The 18,221-nt window shown below is 44.3% G+C and overlaps 3 protein-coding genes across 14 annotated transcripts in view; 1 reads left to right on the plus strand and 2 right to left on the minus strand.

The window, feature by feature from the left end:
• Window positions 1-16,670, minus strand: part of PRMT7 (protein arginine methyltransferase 7) — an 82,897-nt gene extending 66,227 nt beyond the window's left edge. The window contains exons 1-3 of one of the 7 annotated variants that reach the window (XM_036274518.1): window positions 16,667-16,670; window positions 14,451-14,458; window positions 3,412-3,549 (exon numbers count right to left, since the gene is read on the minus strand). In XM_036274518.1, the coding sequence (XP_036130411.1) occupies window positions 3,412-3,506 (95 nt within the window). In that variant the 5' untranslated portion in view covers window positions 3,507-3,549; window positions 14,451-14,458; window positions 16,667-16,670. Of the gene's footprint in view, window positions 1-3,402; window positions 3,578-7,915; window positions 8,015-14,450; window positions 14,459-16,666 lie in introns of those variants that run through there. The other 6 variants (XM_036274517.1, XM_036274516.1, XM_036274519.1 and 3 more) reach the window with 6 other exon arrangements.
• SLC7A6OS (solute carrier family 7 member 6 opposite strand) lies at window positions 7,695-17,215 on the plus strand. Of its 4 annotated transcripts, none has more exons than XM_036274530.1 (5): window positions 7,695-8,302; window positions 8,425-8,709; window positions 12,277-12,477; window positions 12,729-12,817; window positions 14,616-14,723. In XM_036274530.1, exons 1-4 carry the CDS (start codon window positions 8,108-8,110, stop codon window positions 12,801-12,803), a joined length of 756 nt encoding a protein of 251 aa, XP_036130423.1. In that variant the 5' UTR covers window positions 7,695-8,107; the 3' UTR covers window positions 12,804-12,817; window positions 14,616-14,723. The 4 variants fall into 4 exon arrangements, with proteins under 4 accessions (XP_036130423.1, XP_036130422.1, XP_036130421.1 ...); XM_036274529.1 differs by having other exon boundaries at window positions 7,701-8,302; window positions 14,624-14,734; XM_036274528.1 differs by lacking the exon at window positions 12,729-12,817 and adding an exon at window positions 14,859-14,972 and having other exon boundaries at window positions 7,704-8,302; window positions 14,624-14,744.
• Window positions 8,647-18,221, minus strand: part of LOC118638534 (Y+L amino acid transporter 2) — a 73,535-nt gene continuing 63,960 nt past the window's right edge. For 2 of the 3 annotated variants that reach the window (XM_036274514.1, XM_036274513.1), the window contains exon 11: window positions 8,647-8,702. The gene's annotated coding sequence lies outside the window, so the exon portion shown is untranslated. Of the gene's footprint in view, window positions 8,703-8,755; window positions 8,908-18,221 lie in introns of those variants that run through there. The other variant, XM_036274512.1, reaches the window with a different exon arrangement.

Genomic DNA, 18,221 nt, shown 5'->3' on the forward strand with positions numbered 1-18,221 from the left:
CGGAGCGGAGGGGGAGAGAGAGAGTCATCAACTGGCTGCCTCCCGCATGACCCTGACAAAGAGCAACCAAGGTACATGTCCTTGACCGGAATCGAACCTGCAACTCATTGGTTGAACCTGCGACTCATTGGTCCAAGGACCGACGCTCTAACGGCCAAGCCAAACCGGCCAAGGCCCTTTATCCAGTTTTTTATTTTATTTTAAATTCTCATCTGAGGACACCTTTTTATTTTTTGTTCAAATAGAGCAGGAGGGAGAGAAAGAGAAACATCGATGTCAAAAAGGGACACACCGAGTGGCTGCCACCCGCACAACCCAACCAGGGCCGGGGACAAACTGCAACTGAGGTATATGCCCCCAGCAGGAACCAAACCCAGGCTTCTCTGGACCGCAGGCTGATGCTCTAACCACTGAGCAAACTGGCCAGGGCATCTACTTTTTAAGAGGCACTTTCATTCCCCACCTTCCCTGCTTATAACCCACTCACTCCCCACCACTCCACTGACATCATTCTGCCTAAGCACCAGCTCACTTCAACTGCTAACACACAGGATTTCTCTGGCCCTGTTGGACATGCCCTCTTCCTGAACTGCTCTCCTCCTTTCTACTCTGTGGCCATTCCCTCCTGGTTCTCCTGCCTCCTCAGCTACTCCAGGAACTCCTTCAGCCTTCTACCCTTCTCATTCCACACTATCCCTGAGAGCCTTGTTTCAACTCTCACTAACAACTGCAAATTGTGGACATATCTGTCTACTGGCATCTCTACTACATGTCTAAATACCTACTCTCCTTTTTATTCCCCTGCCAAACACCACCAATTCTTCCTGTGTTCTTCCTCTCAGGAAACAACTCCATCTACCTAGTCACTCTAACCAGAAATCTTTTTTGTTTTATTTTGTTTGGTTAATCCTTGCCCACCTGAGGATATTTTCCCATTGATTTTTAGATGAGAGTGGAAGGGAGGGAGGGAGAGAGAGAGAAACTTCCAAGTGAGAGAGACACATTGGTTGCTTCCCAAAGAACCCAGATCGGGGCCTGGGACTAAACCTGCAATCCAGGTATAAGCCGCTGACCAGGGGCCACAGGGCCAACACTCTAACCGCTAAGCCAAATCAGCCTGGACAAACCAGAAATCTTGATACTTACTGAATTTTCTCTCTCCTTCTATCACTGCATCCTCTGAGTTATCAAACTCAAGCTCCTTCAAAGCTGTCTCTTCCTCTCTCCATCTCCACTATCTCTGCTTTGTGGTTACAATATCCACCCAAAGGGTCCTCTCCCTCCAACTTACTTTCCACACTGCTGTCAATGAGTTTTCCAAAATGTAAACTAATCCTTTTTCTTCCCCTGTTTAACATCTCAATCACTCAGAAAATAATCTCTAAAAGTTTTATAGAGAAATATTCCGGCCCTGGTCAGGGTGGATCAGTGGTTAGAGCATCAGCCCGTGGACCAAGGGGTCTTGGGTTTGATTCCTGGTCAAGGGCAAGTACCCGAAGTGCAGGTTCAATTCCTGGCTCCAGTTGGGGTCTTGCAGGAGGCAACCAATCGATGTATCTTTCTCACGTCAATGCCCCCCCCCCACTTCTACACTATCTAAAAAAATAAAATCAATGGAAAAATACCCTCAGGTGAGGATTAACAAAAAAAAGAAATAAATAGTTAAAAAAAAAAAAAGAAAGCCCTGGCCGGTTTGGCTTAGCAGTTAGAGCGTTGGCCTATGGTCCAAAGAGACCTGGGTTTGGTTCCCACTAAGGGCACGTACCTTGGTTGCAGTTTGTCCCTGGCCCTGGTTGGGTCCTGCAGGAGGCAGCCACTTGATGTGTCCCTTTCACATCGATGTTTCTCTCTCTCCCTCTCTCTCCTTCCCACTCTATCTGAACAAAAAATAGAAAAATGTCCTCGGGTGAGGATAAAAAAAAAAAGAAATATTCTGTACCAGACATTGTATTTCATTCAATCATCAATCTTAAGAGTATTATGATGAGGTGTATATTAATTACATTGAGACATATACTATTATATTGTATATTGAGGAATATACATTATATCCACGCTCAGAGAAATTAGGTAGTTTGGCCAATGTCAGAGTTAAAGAAGTGGTAGAGCCCTGGCCAGCTTTGCTCAGCAGTTAGAGCATCGGCCCATGGACCGGAAAGTGCCGGGTTTGGTTCCCGCTAAGGGCACGTACCTCGGTTGCAGTTTATCCCCGACCCCATTTGGGGTCGTGTGGGTGGCAACCACTCAATTGTCTCTCTCATGTGGATGTTTCTCTCTCTCTTCCTCCCTCTCTCCGTCCCCCTCTATCTGAATATAAATGCAAAAATGTTCTCAGATGATGATAAAAAGTGGCAGAGCCACACATATACTCATGTTCCTCTTCTTTTTTTTTTTTTTTTTATCCTCACCCGAGGACATTTTTCCATTTTTTGTTCAGGTAGAGTGGGAGAGAGAGAGAGGAACAGAGTGAGAGAAACATCGACGTGAAAGGAACACATCGAGTGGTTGCCACCCGCACAACCGACCAGGGCCGGGGACAAACTGCAACCGAAGTACGTGCCCTTAGCGGGAACCGAACCCGGGTCTCCCAGGACCGCAGGCCGACACTCTAACCGCTGAGCCAAACCGGCCAGGGCTCATGTTCCTCTTCTTACGTTGTGTTACCAACCTTGATAACTGCCTACCTTTTCAGCATCCTCTCTCATCACAGCCCTACTTTTACACCACATTCCAGCACACTGAACTGTTTGCCACTCCTCAGACTAGTTCATCTGGAAATTTACACGTAATCCATGATGCTCAGAAAGCAATTTCTCTCCATTTAGATATCAACCCCCTAGCCCAGCTGGTTCTTGCTGCTTGCACAAACTTTTGTGCCCATCCCCACTGGCCTTTATCTCTCTGTGCCGTAATTTTTTATGTCTATCCTTTCCACAAAACGGCTTGTTCTTTAAGGATGGGAACCCTTTCTTCTTCATTTTTGTAGCCACAGCTCTAGCACAGTGCTGGTGTTTTTTATGCTCTTAATGATTGCTAAATAACAGTAACTCACATACTTTTAAACATCCTTTCAAAGGAAAATAAAAACATTTTTCAAGAGAATTTAACCATATGAGGAATGTGTCACCATTTAAGTGACACAAATAATGATTAACTTTCATAAACTCAACTACTACTACTGAATCCTAGTTCTTCTTTGCTCCACTAGACAGATCCTCTGACTCCCCACACAGGCATGACTCAGCCTAACGTCCACACAAACCTCCCCAGCTAAGCACCTGCTCATGACCATTACCTGCCCAGAAGCACTGGGTGACACCCTATTGCACACTCAGACTGGATTCCACAGCATCTGCTTTGAGATCAAGTACTCCACCCAGCTGCGGCCAACTGTGAACAAACCTTTGTTACCTGGCAATCTCCTGATGGTAATCATAGTGCTCATCTTCCTCCAGCCATTCCACAGATCCCGTGGTTGGATTGGCCCGCCCACAGAAGATCTTCATGGTGCCAATCAGCTCCTTAGTTTTATCACTTGCCAGCTCACTTCTTGTGGACAAATAAGATGGTCAGAAATCTATTTACATCATAATACCCAAGAATGTAGAGAAAAAAAATGTTAAAAGACATGAAAACAAAACAGGGGAATCAATAAATTGACAAACATGTCAAAGCTACTGAAAATATTTGTTAATCAGTATTTTCATTTTCACAGCAAGAGTTACTTGGTTTTATATTCCACATATAACATCAAAAATTATAATACATAAATTCATAAAGCTATGTGGAAACTTCAGTAGTCTTCAGTGATTCCAACAGGGTCAAATGAGCCTCAAAGGTACATCTGGGCATAGCTTCAGGTAAAGGCAGGTGAGAAAGGAAATAAAGCAGAGGAACAGGCTAGTAGGAAAGAACAAAAAGAGACTGGAGTGGTGGTAAAGGAGTGCTACCAATACTACCTAAGGATACTAAAAACTGAGTTTAAGAAAAAAGCCCTGGCTGGTTTGGCTCAGCGGTTAGAGCGTCAGCCTGCGGTCCAGAGAGACCCGGTTTCAGTTCCCGCTAAGGGTTTGTACCTTGGTTGAGGTTTGTCCCCGGCCCTGGTTGGTCGTGCAGGTGGCAGCCACTCAATGTGTCCCTTTCACAACGATGTTTCTCTCTCTCTCTCTCTCTCTCTCTCTCTCCCTCCCTCCCTCCCTCCCTCCTACTCTATCTGAACAAAAAATGGAAAAATGTCCTCGGGTGAGAATAAAAAAGAAAAAATACAAAGATTGAACAATTCAAACAAATTAGGAAAATCTTCACCTAAACAAGTCATAACTATACAAAAACATGGATAATCCCAGAAATATAATGTTGAGCCATAAAAAGAAAGTAAATCACAGAATATATCTAATGTTATATTTATATAAAATCTATAATTATGCAAAACAGAACAATACATTCTTCAGGGATCACACTAAAACATATAGCAGGAAATAAGATACTGATTACCTCTAAGAGGGAAGGGAAAAGGATGATCCAGATCAAGGAGGACCATACAGGGGACTTCAAAAGTAATTATATTATTCTTTTTCTAAAACTGGGTGGTGGGGCCCAGCAGGTGTGGCTCAGTGGTTGAGCATCAACCCATGTACCAAGAGGTCACTGGTTTGATTCTTGGTCAGGGCACATGCCCAGGTTGTGGGCCCGATCCCCAGTGTGGGGCATGCAGGCAGCCAATCACTGTTCTTTCTCAACAATGTCTTTCTCTCCCTCTCCCTTCCTCTCTCTCTAAAATCAATAAAGGAAGGGAAAAAAGGCTGGGTGGTGGGAACACAAGTGTCCATGATACTGTCATTCTTTATGTTTCGCTATTTAATAATAATTTCTTATCTACTCAATATTTAACTTTAAAGGCAATTTTCAAAAACCCTTCAGCCCTGCTGGTATGGCTCAGTGGTCGAGCATGGATCCATACACCAGGAGGTCGCCAGTTCAATTCCTGGTCAGGGTACATGCCCAGGTTGTGGACCAAATCGGGGGGAGGCCTGCAGGAGGCAGCCAATTGATGTTCTCTCATTGATGTTTCTATCTCTCTCTCCTTTCCTCTAAAACCAATAAACAAAAAAAATACCTTTCTTCATATAAAAATATTTGCTGCAAATAAATAAAATATCATCAGACAGATAAAATGTCTTATATGGTATTTTACCTCAAAGATATCTACTTCTGAGAGACAAAGGAACACCACAGCTCAAAGTTTGAAGGCACTTCTCAGCAGTAACAGGCTCTCCCAATGCCCTCCCTCTTACCATTCAGAAAATAGCAAGTGTGCCACACTCCCCTTTATTTCTTGTTAAACACTGATCCATCTTCAGGAAACCTGATTATTTTTTGTGGAGGAAGTCCCCGAAATATTCCTGAGGCATTTTATTGGCCAGAGTTTTTTACTTTCTCTTGAAATTATCTAGACTAAGTAAATACTGAATTCTTATACAAGCGGATGGGAAATACTCTTTTCTGAGAAGACTCAAGCAGTCACTACCTTGATTCAAAGTAGTCAATCTGTCTTGGGGCAAAACTCTACTTCTAAAATCCCAGCATATCTACTCTTAATCTAGGGGCTCTCAAACATCCTGACAACCCCAGTAATACACACACACTCACATGAAACAAAGTTTCACAAAACAGTACATATTTAGCCTTGCTATGGGTAAGGCCCTCTCATATATTTCATCCTTTTTTTTTTTTTTAATCCTCATGCGAGGATATTTTTCTATTTTTTTGTACAGATAGAGTGGGAGGGAGAGAGAGGAAGGGAGAGAGAGAGAAACATCGACGTGAAGGGACACATTGAGTGGCTGCCACCCGCACGACCAACCAGGGCCGGGGACAAACTGCAACCGAAGTACGTGCCCTTAGCGGGAACCGAACCCCAGCCTCTCCGGACCGCAGGCCAACGCTCTAACCGCTGAGCCAAACTGGCCAGGGCTATTTCATCCTATTTTAATTTTATTTTTTAGTAGACCATGATCCACTAAATTGATTTCATAACTCACCAATGGTTTGCAACCTAGTTTGAAAACTATTACTAAAATCAGCTCTGTACATCTCACATGGTAACATTTCTTTTAGAAAGACAGAGTATCTAGAACTACCAGTATCTGTAATGTGCTTTAGAAATCTGTGTCCAACAAATGCTGAAGTAGAAAGAAATGACCACAACTCACTCAATGTTCAGGGAAGTCCTAAAAGATGGACATTATTTGGGTGGGCATGGGGAAAGGGCACTTCACCACATAAGAAAGGCTTAGACAGCCCTGGCTAGTTTAGTTCAGCTGTGCTGACATGTTCATAACCCCATAATTGATGATAGGTAAATTGTTGTGCTAACTTGTTTATAGCTCCATAATTGATGATTGGGAGTCACTGTGCACCCTCTAGCTGAACCTGTTTTGTAAAAAATGTAATCAACAGGATAGAGATCAAAACAACCTCAGTAAATTGGAAGATTCCCTGAACCAAGAAATTGTTGGGAGCCGGCTATGTGTCTGACAGAGCCCATGGAGCCTGGAGGTCTGGAGTCAGAGACTCAGCCTTCCCCACAATTTCAGAGAATTAGGCTTGCATTGTGTTTGTGCAGCTCGAGGCCATGTGTGACCCAATGTACCCTGAAATACCTGGGTATGCCTGGATGTTCCCGTTATCCGCAAGGAAAACTAATTCTATACAGCACTGTTGTAGCCCTGGGCATTATATCAAGAAGATACTACTTTCTTGTATCATTAAACTTTTGCCGTAAGGTATAAATGGCATGTAATAAAGCATATCAGGCTGATCTCCGAAGACTCTGTCACAGCAGTGTTCAGAATCAGACACCAGCCAGCTAATAAACGGCTCTTATTTGGACTTCGATGCTCTAGTGGTCTTTCTTTGACTCTGTTGCGCCACCATACAGCGATTAGAGCATAGGTCTATGACCAGAGAGTTGCAGGTTCAATTCCCGGTCAAGGGCACAGACCCCGGGTTGCAGGTTCAATCCCCAGCCCTAGTTGGGATCATGCAGGAGGCAACCAATCCATGTGTCTCTCACATCGTTGTTTCTCTCTCCCTCCCTCCTTCCCTTCCACTCCAAAAATCAATGGAAAAATATCCTCAGGTGAGGAAGAAAAGAAGGAAGAAAGGAAGGAAGGAAGAAGTTCTTAAGACTATCATGCACAGTGGATAAATCAGTCTAACTGAAGTGAAACTGAACATGGAGTCAAACAAGTTGGTGGGGTCCATATTGTGCAGGGTCTAGAAACTCTTATGCGAAGGAACTCCTTTATTGTCCCTAATGTTGCTGAGGCTATAACTAGGATCACAGTGTCTTTTCAGAACTGTAAAGACGTCACTGGTTTCATATTAATCTAAACGAATGCTTAAGGGGAACCATGTCCTGTAACCTCTCTGGGTGAGGCACTATACACCTTCTATGGATAAATCACCTCATCTATTATATTACGACGTGTCCTCTCCCAAAATGAGATCACACTCCAGATTCAAGAGATAGTCTGACCCCCTCCTGATTCTCCAAAGGTTGTCAACTAATATGGTCACTTACACCATGGAAACCACCATGCCAAACCCTATCGCTAAGGAGAGATTGTACGTCCTATCAACCAGTTCACTGCGTAAGTGCCCCACCCACGGGCCCAGCAAGCGGCAATCACCAGGGAGGATGACAGAGCCGGGCCCCGCCTGGAATCCCGCTTTCCCGCCGGCCCAGGCACTCCGAGCCGCCCTATGCAGACTCTACAAAGGTCCTTCAGGGTCCCGCAGAGGTGCGTACCCTGGCGTCCGAGAATGCTCACACTAAGCCCTGCCGCCGGATCCCTGGAACTGAAAATAGGATGCTGGCTGCTTCCGGAACTCCAAAAGTGACCCCACCTACCCAATATGCTCAGCGCCTCACCGGTCGTGGGTACCGCTCAGTTCATTTCCGACGCCACCGCCACATTGCCGCGGCCGGCGTGAGGGGGTTGGACCTTCCTATCTCGTCTGAGCGGGGCGGGACCCGGAAGTAGAACCTAAAGGCTCTCCGTCACACCCCACGCAGTTCCCACAGTGCTCCGCGACAGTCGCCATGGAGGTTGGCCACACAGCTGTGCTCCGCGTGAAGCGGAAGCGGAATGCGGAGCCCGCCGAGGCTCTTGTCCTAGCTTGTAAACGCCGCCGGAACGATGCAGTGGAGTCGGCAGCCCAAAAGACTCCCCCCGAGGGTCTGCAGAGAGCAGCAGAGAATAATGTCTTCCAGTTAGTGGCTACCGTGCGCTCCCAGGTATTGGGCGGGGATGGAGCCAGACTGGAAGGGATCTTAGTGTGCAGCTAGGATGAAACTGTATCCCTGATCCCTACATGAACCCATACTTACACGGGTCCCCCTCCCCTACTGCTCTTCAGGAGGAGCCGGTCCAGCCGCTCTTGCGGGCCGCTTTGCGCCCATCCTGGGGCAGCCAGCAGCGTATCCGCCGCGACCTCCGCGCGTCGGCTCGGGAGATCCGGCAGGAGGGCCGCTACAGGGTGGTCTCTAGCCTTCGATCCTCCTCGGGAATTACCTCAGATGGCTTGGAGTCCGAGGACGTGCGGGGAAACCCAGAAGCCAACGATGACGCAGGCTTCCAGCTGTTGGATCTGGTCCACGAAGGAGGAGACCCAGAGGTGGCTGCTGCTGCCGGGTCCTGCAAAGTGAGTACATGCCGGAAGGAGAGCTGGGTATCTCCACACAGGTAGTGCTAGGAATCTGGGCGCTAAGTCAGCATAGAGTTAAGATGAGTACGGCTTCACGTTTTATTAATGGGTGATACCTCCGGCCTCATTTTTACAGATTAGGTTATCCATTCAACAAGTATGTACTGAGTCCACTGTGTGCCAGGCATTGAGGACCTAACATTCAGATAGAGGAGAGAAACGAACAAGTAAATTCAGTGTCAGATAGTGATATGGGCTGGGGCGGGGCAAGAAAAGAGTGGTTCCATTTCAGAGGTCTCACTGAAAAAAAGTGACATTTGTGTGAAGACTTAAAGGAGGTGAATGCCAGGGCATTGTGGATAGCTTGGGGATGGGCATTCCAGGCTGAGGACCTGGCAAGCACAAAGGCACTGAAACCAGGTTTGTCTGATGTTTTCAAGGTCAGTGTGCCTGGAGCCCAGTGTACTGGGGGAGAAGAGTAATAAGGAACTTGGGGGAAAGATGTCTGTTTACTAGACCCCGTAGGTACTTCAAGGACCCATTGCCTTTCATCCTGAAATAGGGAATTATTGGAGAATTTTGAGCAAGGTAAAGATAGAGCAAATGGGAAAATTCATCAGAGGGAGGCTAAAGGACTAGTCTTGGGTAGCATATCAAGTCTGAGACAGATCTAAAATGCACACTTAATCCAGTTTCCTTTCCACTACCCTACATTTTTTTAAATTTTATTTTGGTACATGCCCCTAGCGGCAACTGAACCGGGGACTCTCTGGTCCGCAGGCCAAAGCTCCAACTGCTGAGCCAAACTGGCCAGGGCATCCACTACCCTACATTTAATATGTTTGTTTTGTACCTTACTTTAAGTTTAAAAAATGAAATTTTAATTCAAAATACATCAGGCAAAACACATTTAATCATGGTGCTAGTATACCTGAATAGCAATTTGAGCATGATGTCTATAGCCACATCTTTTACCTAAACTAATTCCAGAGTGATTCATGATTTCACAGTCAGATAATATTTAAAAGTAAACCAATGTTCGATGGAATCAAATCAATTAAATAGCTCGATTTTATAAGAAAAACTAGTAGATAAACTGAAGGATGTGAACACAAGTTTTCCCAACAATGCAATACAAACTGTACACATCACAAATGTTTGCAGGGTAATTATTTTAAAAACATGAATTTAAGCTGAAAGCAAGCTTGAGGTTTTATGTCTACTAGGATTAGCCGAGAAAAGGTTGCTGATAGCACTGCTGGCAAGGCTCTGATTTAAATGGTACATGACTGTGTGCTTAAAATTGATGCCAGTCTTTTGGAAAACAGCATGGCTAAAAATAGCTTGGGGCCTATTTTAAAACCACTTAAATTTATTTTTATTGTTTGGACCCTAAAGCCATCCAAAATTCTAAATAAATTTAAAAATTAATGATAGCATTCCAATGCCACATTACAATGGGTTTTTCCTTAAATTGACACCATTTAAGTTTTAAGCAAATAAAGTACTCCTTAATAGGAAATCTTAAAAAGGGAAAAGGTTTGATTCATTTTATTTAGTAATCTCACCCTCAGGATTTAGCTTAGGGAAATAATTCAGCAGAAGCAAACAGTTGTAGTATTAACAAAGCTACTGTTGGTTTACTAAATAATTACTATATGTTAAGTATAGTACTTGTTATATTTTCTTTTAATTTAGCTCATTTAATCCTCACAAAAACCCTACAAGGTAGGTACTTTAATCTCCGTTTTCAAATGCAGGAAAATACACATTTATTGCAATATTGTACATGGATGCTAAAAATTATGTCTGAGAAACTGACTACACAACTGCCTGAACCTTTAAATTAATAACCATCAAGACTGGCAAGATGAGAAAGTATATATATAATGGTTGAAAATGCTATACGTAGTATAATCGATATGGGTAAGCATACACAGACTAGACTTAAAAATAATTTATTTTATGAACATAATGTGTTTATTAAAGGAAATTCAAAAATATATATATAGCAAAGGAATATGGCTGCATAATCTACTGGAGTGAGGGCTGGGGATTTGTGAGCAGGAGCCAGAGCTTTCCTTATAAACAGGTTGGTTTGAGGTTGGTTAAGAGTCTGCACAAAAACTGACATCTCTAGCTCCTTTTGACTTTGGAGCAAAGAATTAATTTCCTTTCCCTTTCTCTGCCTGGCCATGGTACACCCCTACCTCCCCGTATGTTGAGTTGCACAGCCTCCTGTGATGAACCCGTCTAGGTCATTTGCAGCATGTCCCCTTGGTTTCCAAATTGACCTGTGCCACCCTGAACAACACTGCCTGTTGGACCTGGGGTATATCTTACCTGGGCCAATTCCCATCTGGGTCAGTCCATCTTGAGCTATTCTTTCTAGCAGGAAAAGGATCGTAGGGCACTCCACTCCTGGTTGTGTTTAAAAGCAGGATGTCACCCAGCCAGTGGGGCTCAGTGGATTGAGCATCTTCCCATGGACTGAGAGGTCCCAGTTCAATTCCCAGTCAAGGCACTTGCCTGGGTTTTGGCCTCGATCCCCAGTAGGGGGTGGCAGGAGGCAGCCAATCGATGTCTCTCTCTCTCTCTCTCTCACCTCAAAGTTTCTTTCTCTCCCTCCTCTCTCTAAAAAATTAATAAAAACATTTTTTTATTTATTTTTAATCCTCACCCAAGGATATTTTTTACATTTATTTCAGAGGGAAAGAGAGAGAAACATTGATGTGAGAGAGAGACATCGATTGGTTGCCACCCGCACAACCCCAACCAGGGCCAGGGATGAACCGCAACCAAGGTATGTGCCCTTGACTGGAATCGAACCCAGGACTCCCTGGTCCGCAGACCGACACTAACCACTGAGCAAAACCAGCCAGGGCAATAAAAATGTATTTAATAAGTAAATAAGCCCTGGCCGGTTTGGCTCACTGGTTGGAGCGTCGGCAGGCTGACTAGAAGATCCTGGGTTCGGTTCCCGCTAGGGGCACATACCAAAAAAGAAAAAAGTAAATAAATAAAAGCAGGATGTCAGTGTGAGCAAGTTAAGTGGTGGGTGATGGCTATGCTGGTAGTAGTCATCAGAGCCCAGGAATTGCCCTTGGGTCCCTATAGGAGGCCATACAAAATGCAGGCCCATTTATGCGTCAACTATAAAAGTGCTACTATGGACCTACAGATTCCCAAAGGGAGAATATTATACTAATGGAGCTCAGGAAGACAGAGGAAAGACTCAACAGCTCTGCTGGCTCCTCCCTTCTCCTTAGGCCCATCTTCACACACAGGTCTTCACATATGCTCTTGCATCAGCCAAGCACAAAAGAATAGGAGTCTGTTGTAAGTTTCTATCTTAAAAGAACTGCACATTAATTTTTTTAGAGATCCTTGGTTTTTTAATCTCATAACTAATTAAGAAGAAACTAGTAGGCCATGGGGATAAGACTACTGAGTCTAACATAGATAACTGTAGGGAGGCTTCCTTCACCCAACTCCTAGGTTCCTTTTCTTTGAACATCCATGTTTAATCTCATGCATTAATTATTTGCTGGGTTTTTTTTATAGGTATCTGACCCAAATGTGATCCTCTGCAATTCTGTAGAGTTGATCCGTGAGCGGTTGACTATATCTGAGGATGGGCCAAGCATCAGGCACTGGGAGGAACAGAATGACTACGTTTATGACATTTACTACTTGGAGACGGCCACTCCAGGGTGGATTGAGAATATCCTCTCTGTGCAGCCCTACAGCCAGGAATGGGAGCTGGTAAGGAGACCCATGAGGATGACGGGGCATGAGGCAACCTAAGTGATTCTCTAGCCTGGGTATTTTGCCTCCTTAGGCTCTAATCCTAATCAACATTGTTCTTGCTTAAAAGGAAAAATTTATTCTAGATGCTTTCTAGGAACCTGGGTTTAATGCAGGAAAATTTGGGAGTCTACAATGTAGACTCTACGTGTATAATTTTTGCTCTTAATGAATCTTTTTTTTTTTTTCGTGGTACGTGCCCCTAGTAGAAACCGAACCCAGGACTCTCTGGTCCGCAGGCCAACGCTCAACCGCTGAGCCAAACTGGCCAGGGCTGCTCTTAATGAATCTTTTACAGGTTTGTGACATCATCTTTATCGTTTATACCTACCCACTCTTTGGGGGAAATGTATGAGGGCTTTTAATAAAATAAAACCAGAAATTTTGCCCGGCCATTGTGGCTTTGTGATTGAGTGTCAGCCCATGCACCGAGAAGTAGCTGGTTTGATTTCTGATCAGGGATCACGCCCAGGTTGTGGGACAAATCCCTAGTGGGGAGCATGCAGGAGGCAGCCAGTCCATATTCTCTCCCATCGATGTTTCTCTCTCTCTCTCTCTAAAGTCAATAAAGAAAAAATACAGAAATTTTAATAGAGAGAACAAAACCTTTTTTTTTTTTAATTTTATCTTATAAGGGGGGAAATCTTGGATTAAGAAAGCTAACTTCCATTTTGTTTTAAAAACTAACTTCCCGCCCTGGCCAGTTTGGCTCAGCGGTTAGAGCATTGGCCTGTGGTCCGGAGAGACCCAGGTTCGGTTCCCGCTAAGGGCATGGACCTCGGTTGCAGTTTGTCCCTGGCCCTGGTTGGGTCGTGCGGATGGTGACCACTTTATGTGTCCCTTTCACGTCGATGTTTCTCTCTCTCTCTTCCTCTCTTTCCCTCCCGCTCTATCTGAACAAAGAATGGAAAAATGTCCTCTGGTGAGGATAAAAAAAAACTAACTTCCCAACAATCATTTTTTTGTTGTTGAAAGAATTAACAGATGTCCCCTCTTTTTCCCCTATTGACTCCTCCTCTCCCCTTCCACCCACCTCATCTTTTCCCCAAACTAATGTCTGTGTTCACTGGTTGTGCATATATACATATAAGTTCTTTGCTTTATCTCTTCCCACCCCAAGTCCCCATCCCTATACTTCCATAACTCTGGATGTCTTTTGATTAACAGCTTATTTTGTTGATGATAATCCATAAATGAGTGAGATCATGTGGTACTTGTCTTTCTCTGGCTGGCTTATTTCGCTCAGTATAATACTCTCTAGGTCGCTCCATATTGTCTCAAAGAGTAAGAGATCTTTCTTTCTTACAGCTGCATAGTATTACATTGTGTAAATGTACCACAGCTTTTTTATCCACTCATCTACTGATGACACCTGGGTTGTTTCTAAATCTTAGCTATTGTAAATAGCACTGCTATGAACATAGGGATGTATGTATTCTTTCTGAGTGGTGTTCCAGGCTTCCATTCCATTTTTAATTTTTTGAGGAAGCATCATATTGTTTTCCATAGTGGCTGCACCAGTCTGCATTCATATCAGCAGTATACTAGAGTCCCCTTTTCTCCACATCCTCACCAGCACTTGTTTGAAAAGACAATAATCTTGAAAACAAACTCTAAAATGATTAATGAGACAAGTTAAGGTGGTGCCTATCACACTCACAAAAAAAGCACTTTATTCCACACCTACACTACCACCATAATCTGAGGCAGGCACTCACCTTGGACCACACATAGGCCCTCCTTTAACCTTCCTGCATCCCTCACACTTGGGTTTTGGTTCTGATCTTTGGCATTACCCATAGTCCTCCCACCTGGCTGCCCTTCAGCAATTTAAAGATCACTGCTGTCACCTGCTCAGAGCTGTCTCTCTTCCCCATCCTGGGGTGTTCCTTTTTAGTGGAGTTCAGTCTATACCACCAGGAATGTGGTGCCTGGAGCTGGACTTGAGTGGAGTAGGGCCAGCACCGGAGTCAAACTGACTCCAAGGCTGCCTCTTTTTTGTACAGCACCCTTAAATGACATCTCTTTGATTGGTTTGCTATTAGCTTCCCCCAGACCATAACTTTAGGTGTTTTGACTTATGCTCTTGTGTTGAGATGTGCAGGTGAATGATGACCAACAACCGGGGGACATTTATGAAGATGAAGATGATGAGAATAGTGAAAATAATTGGCGCAATGAGTACCCAGAGGAGGAGAGCAGTGATAGAGATGAAGATTCCAGAGGTAGGTGGATGACAGCCCTGGATGGGGTGGGAATACTGGGATCCAAGACTGAGGCATGAGCACAGTTGACAGGTCCATCCTAACTAGCTTTCCTTCTCTTCCACTGAACTCCAGTAGCTCAACCACAGCTGTTGGAGCTATAGGAGACCCACAGACCACTGTTTCCAGGGGTGTTACTAGAGGTGAGATGTCAGTCAGGTGTGGTTTTAAGTCTTTAGTTCTGTCGTTGCCTAGCTATGGGTCTTGGGCAAGTTATTTCACCTCATTGAGACTTATTTTCTTTATAGAAAATGAGAATATTGCACCAACTTGTGAAACATTTAGTTCTCTGTCCCTTTCCCTGCTTCAGTCTAAGAAAGTAATGGAGAGGTTCTAAGTGCCAACAAAAAGAATTTGTGTCTGTTAATGGAGTAAATTAAACTATGGAATATTCTGTTGGGAAAGTGCCTATGTTACAAGGGGCAGTGTTCAATGTTATATTTACAACATGACTACAACTATTATAACAAAAAATCCTTTACTTAGGGGAGAAATGATAGAATGTTCCAATGTTAAGATAATGGTTTAGGCCCTGGCTGGTTTGGCTCAGCAGTTAGAGCATCAGCCTGCGGACCAGAGAGTCCCGGGTTCGGTTTCCGCTAAGGGCACGTACCTCGGTTGCAGTCTATCCCCAGCCCCGGTTGGGGTCGTGTGGGTGGCAGCCACTCGATGTGTCTTTCTCACATCGATGTTCCTCTCTTTCTTCCTCCCTCGCTCTCTCCCTCTGTATCTGAAGATAAATGCAAAAATGTCCTCGGGTGAGGATTAAAAAGAAAAAAAAGCCCTGGCCGGTTTGGCTCAGCGGTTAGAGTGTCGGCCTGCGGTCCGGAGAGACCCGGGTTCGGTTCCCGCTAAGGGCGCGTACCTCGGTTGCAGTTTGTCCCCAGCCCTGGTCAGTCGTGCGGGTGGCAGCCACTCGATGTGTTCCTTTCGCATCGATGTTTCTCTCTCTCCTTCTGTTCCCCTCTCTCCCTCCCACTCTACCTGAACAAAAAATGGAAAAATGTCCTCCGGTGAGGATTAAAAAGAAAAGAAAAAAAAAGATAATAGGTTTAGATGGTAGGAATGTGATTTTTTAAAAAATGTTCTAAATTCTCTTTGTTGAACAAGTATTTTTAAATGGTGAACAACAACAAACACACACACACACAAAACAGACCGTTTTAGCAGGGAAAGAACTCTCACAGTCACCTAAAGAAGTCATGCACTTGGAGTCCATTCCTGTTATTTCATTCTAGGCTCTGATGAATCCAGTAGCCTCAGTGAAGAGGAGAGAGGCAACAGCAGACTACAGATGTGGAGCAAGTACCCTTTGGATGTGCAGAAGGAGTTTGGCTATGACAGCCCTCATGACCTGGATTCAGATTGAGGATCCTGTGATAACCATGAGGTTCTATCACAGGCCCTTGAGGGCTCTGACTGCAGCATGAGCCAACCTGGTAATGGGTTTCCTGACATAACAGAAGGAAAAAGCACATCCAACAGCACCATCCTGTCAATGAAAACTTGTGCTGAAGGAGTGTGTCTTTCCCACTAATAGTAGGGCCCCTTTGCCTCAATCAAAAGTGACCCTACAGTTTGGGGGACATTTGGGGGGGGGGGAAGGCCATAAAAATGAAGCTTCCTGGCCTAAGCATTTTACTGCTCTTCTACGCTGAAGCCAGTAAGTGGAGGAGAGGATCCTGTTTTATCAGAGCTAAGGTTCAGCTTTCCCATACCACCAGGATGCCTCCAGTAAAAATCTGTTCTTTTGACAAGGGGAATCTAGAAGGGCTACATTGGGTCCCTTGTAGCAGCACAGACTGCATAGTATTGACCATTAGGAAAAGTAGTAGAATCTGCCCGTGCTGTGGGGAGTTTTAGTTAACAATTGTCTCTACCTCCCTGCTTCCTATGATAATGATTATAAACACTGCTGTCTTGAGCAGTGGTGCCAAGGAATAGGGTGTGTGTGAATGTGCATTTAGTAAAAACACTTTAAATATGGGAGCAAGTAAGTCCTTTAAAATCTTTTAAATCTGAATATATTAGGTGTTTACCCATTGTGCTCCCTCTCCTCTCCCTGCCCCCCACCAAAAATGGGGGAGTTAGTGAGATAGAAGTTTCAGAATTGACCTTTAAATTAGGAAAGGACTTAAGGCAAATTAGGAAAAGGAAAACCCATCCTGAACTTAGTTTTCCATTGAGAAATGTTTATATATTCACAGCACTCACCAAAAACTATCAATAAGACCAATTTTTTCCACCAGAATTTATATCTCTTTCCCTGCCCCTTCCAAACCACAGATGCCTTAACTCTGACTGAGTTAGCATTTAGTCTTCTAATGTAACATTGTTCCGTAGAACTTTCTCCAAAGACTAATATGTTCTATGCATGCACTGTGCATTAGTAGCCATTAGCCTCATGTGGCTGAGCACTTTTTTTTTTTCTTTATTGATTTTAGAGATAGAAACATTGATGAGAGAAATTTATGATTGGCCGCTTCCTGCATGCCCCCCACTGGGGATTTGGCCCATAACCTGGGCATGTGACCTGACTGGGAATTGAAACGGCGACCTCTTGGTGCATGGGTCGATGCTCAACCACTGAGCCACACCAACCGGGCTGGCTGAGCACTTTTAATGTGATTGGTGTGACTGAGGAATTGAAATTTATTTAATTTTAACTATCTACAGTACTGGACAGTGCAGTTCTAGGGTAGTCAAACATAGAACCTTCTATTTAGGATGTTCCCTCTTGCCCCATTGCACAGATTATCACGTGGGAAGGTGAGTTACACAGGGATGTGTCTTCCCACCTTTTTACTTTTTCCATCCTGCCTTCACTCATTCTTTCACTCTATGTTCATTTTGCAAGTCTTTATCTACATTAGTTCCTATCTACATGGAGTTAAACCTGCCAAAATGATTGAATTGTATGTGTACGTGTACTCAGGCTCTACTATTGTGGCTGTAAAACCAACACACTATGGTTCCCCACTCTTAACTATCCACAAAAGTACAATTCAGTGTTGCAAGTAACAGGCAGCAGCAACTTAAGTCTCCAGTAGGTGTAGAAACAAATGATTAAAAACCACTCTGAACCATTATAATGTGCTCACTGTTATTTATGTGCTCATTAAAGTTTGCCAACATTAAAGGGCTGACAACTTCATAAACTGTAAAAGGGATTAGCAAACCAGGAGGACTGAGGTTAATGAACAGAAACCTCATGGAGATTAATTCCACCACAAAGCTTGAGTGGAGGGAATCTCTGGCTTCCCTCCCACAGGAGGGTTCCTAGGAAGTCTGTATGCAGCACAGAGGGGAAGAATGCAGTCACCATCCAATAATGAGGATGACATGGCTCACTAAGCGAGTGTTAGGGCACCTGGGGTATGAGGCTCTTGTTTCCCCCAGGAGCCACAGGGGAACAGCAAGTTCCTGGGATTAGCTGGT

Source organism: Molossus molossus, unplaced genomic scaffold, assembly GCF_014108415.1.
Source record: "Molossus molossus isolate mMolMol1 unplaced genomic scaffold, mMolMol1.p scaffold_m16_p_21, whole genome shotgun sequence".
NCBI lineage: Eukaryota > Metazoa > Chordata > Mammalia > Chiroptera > Molossidae > Molossus > Molossus molossus.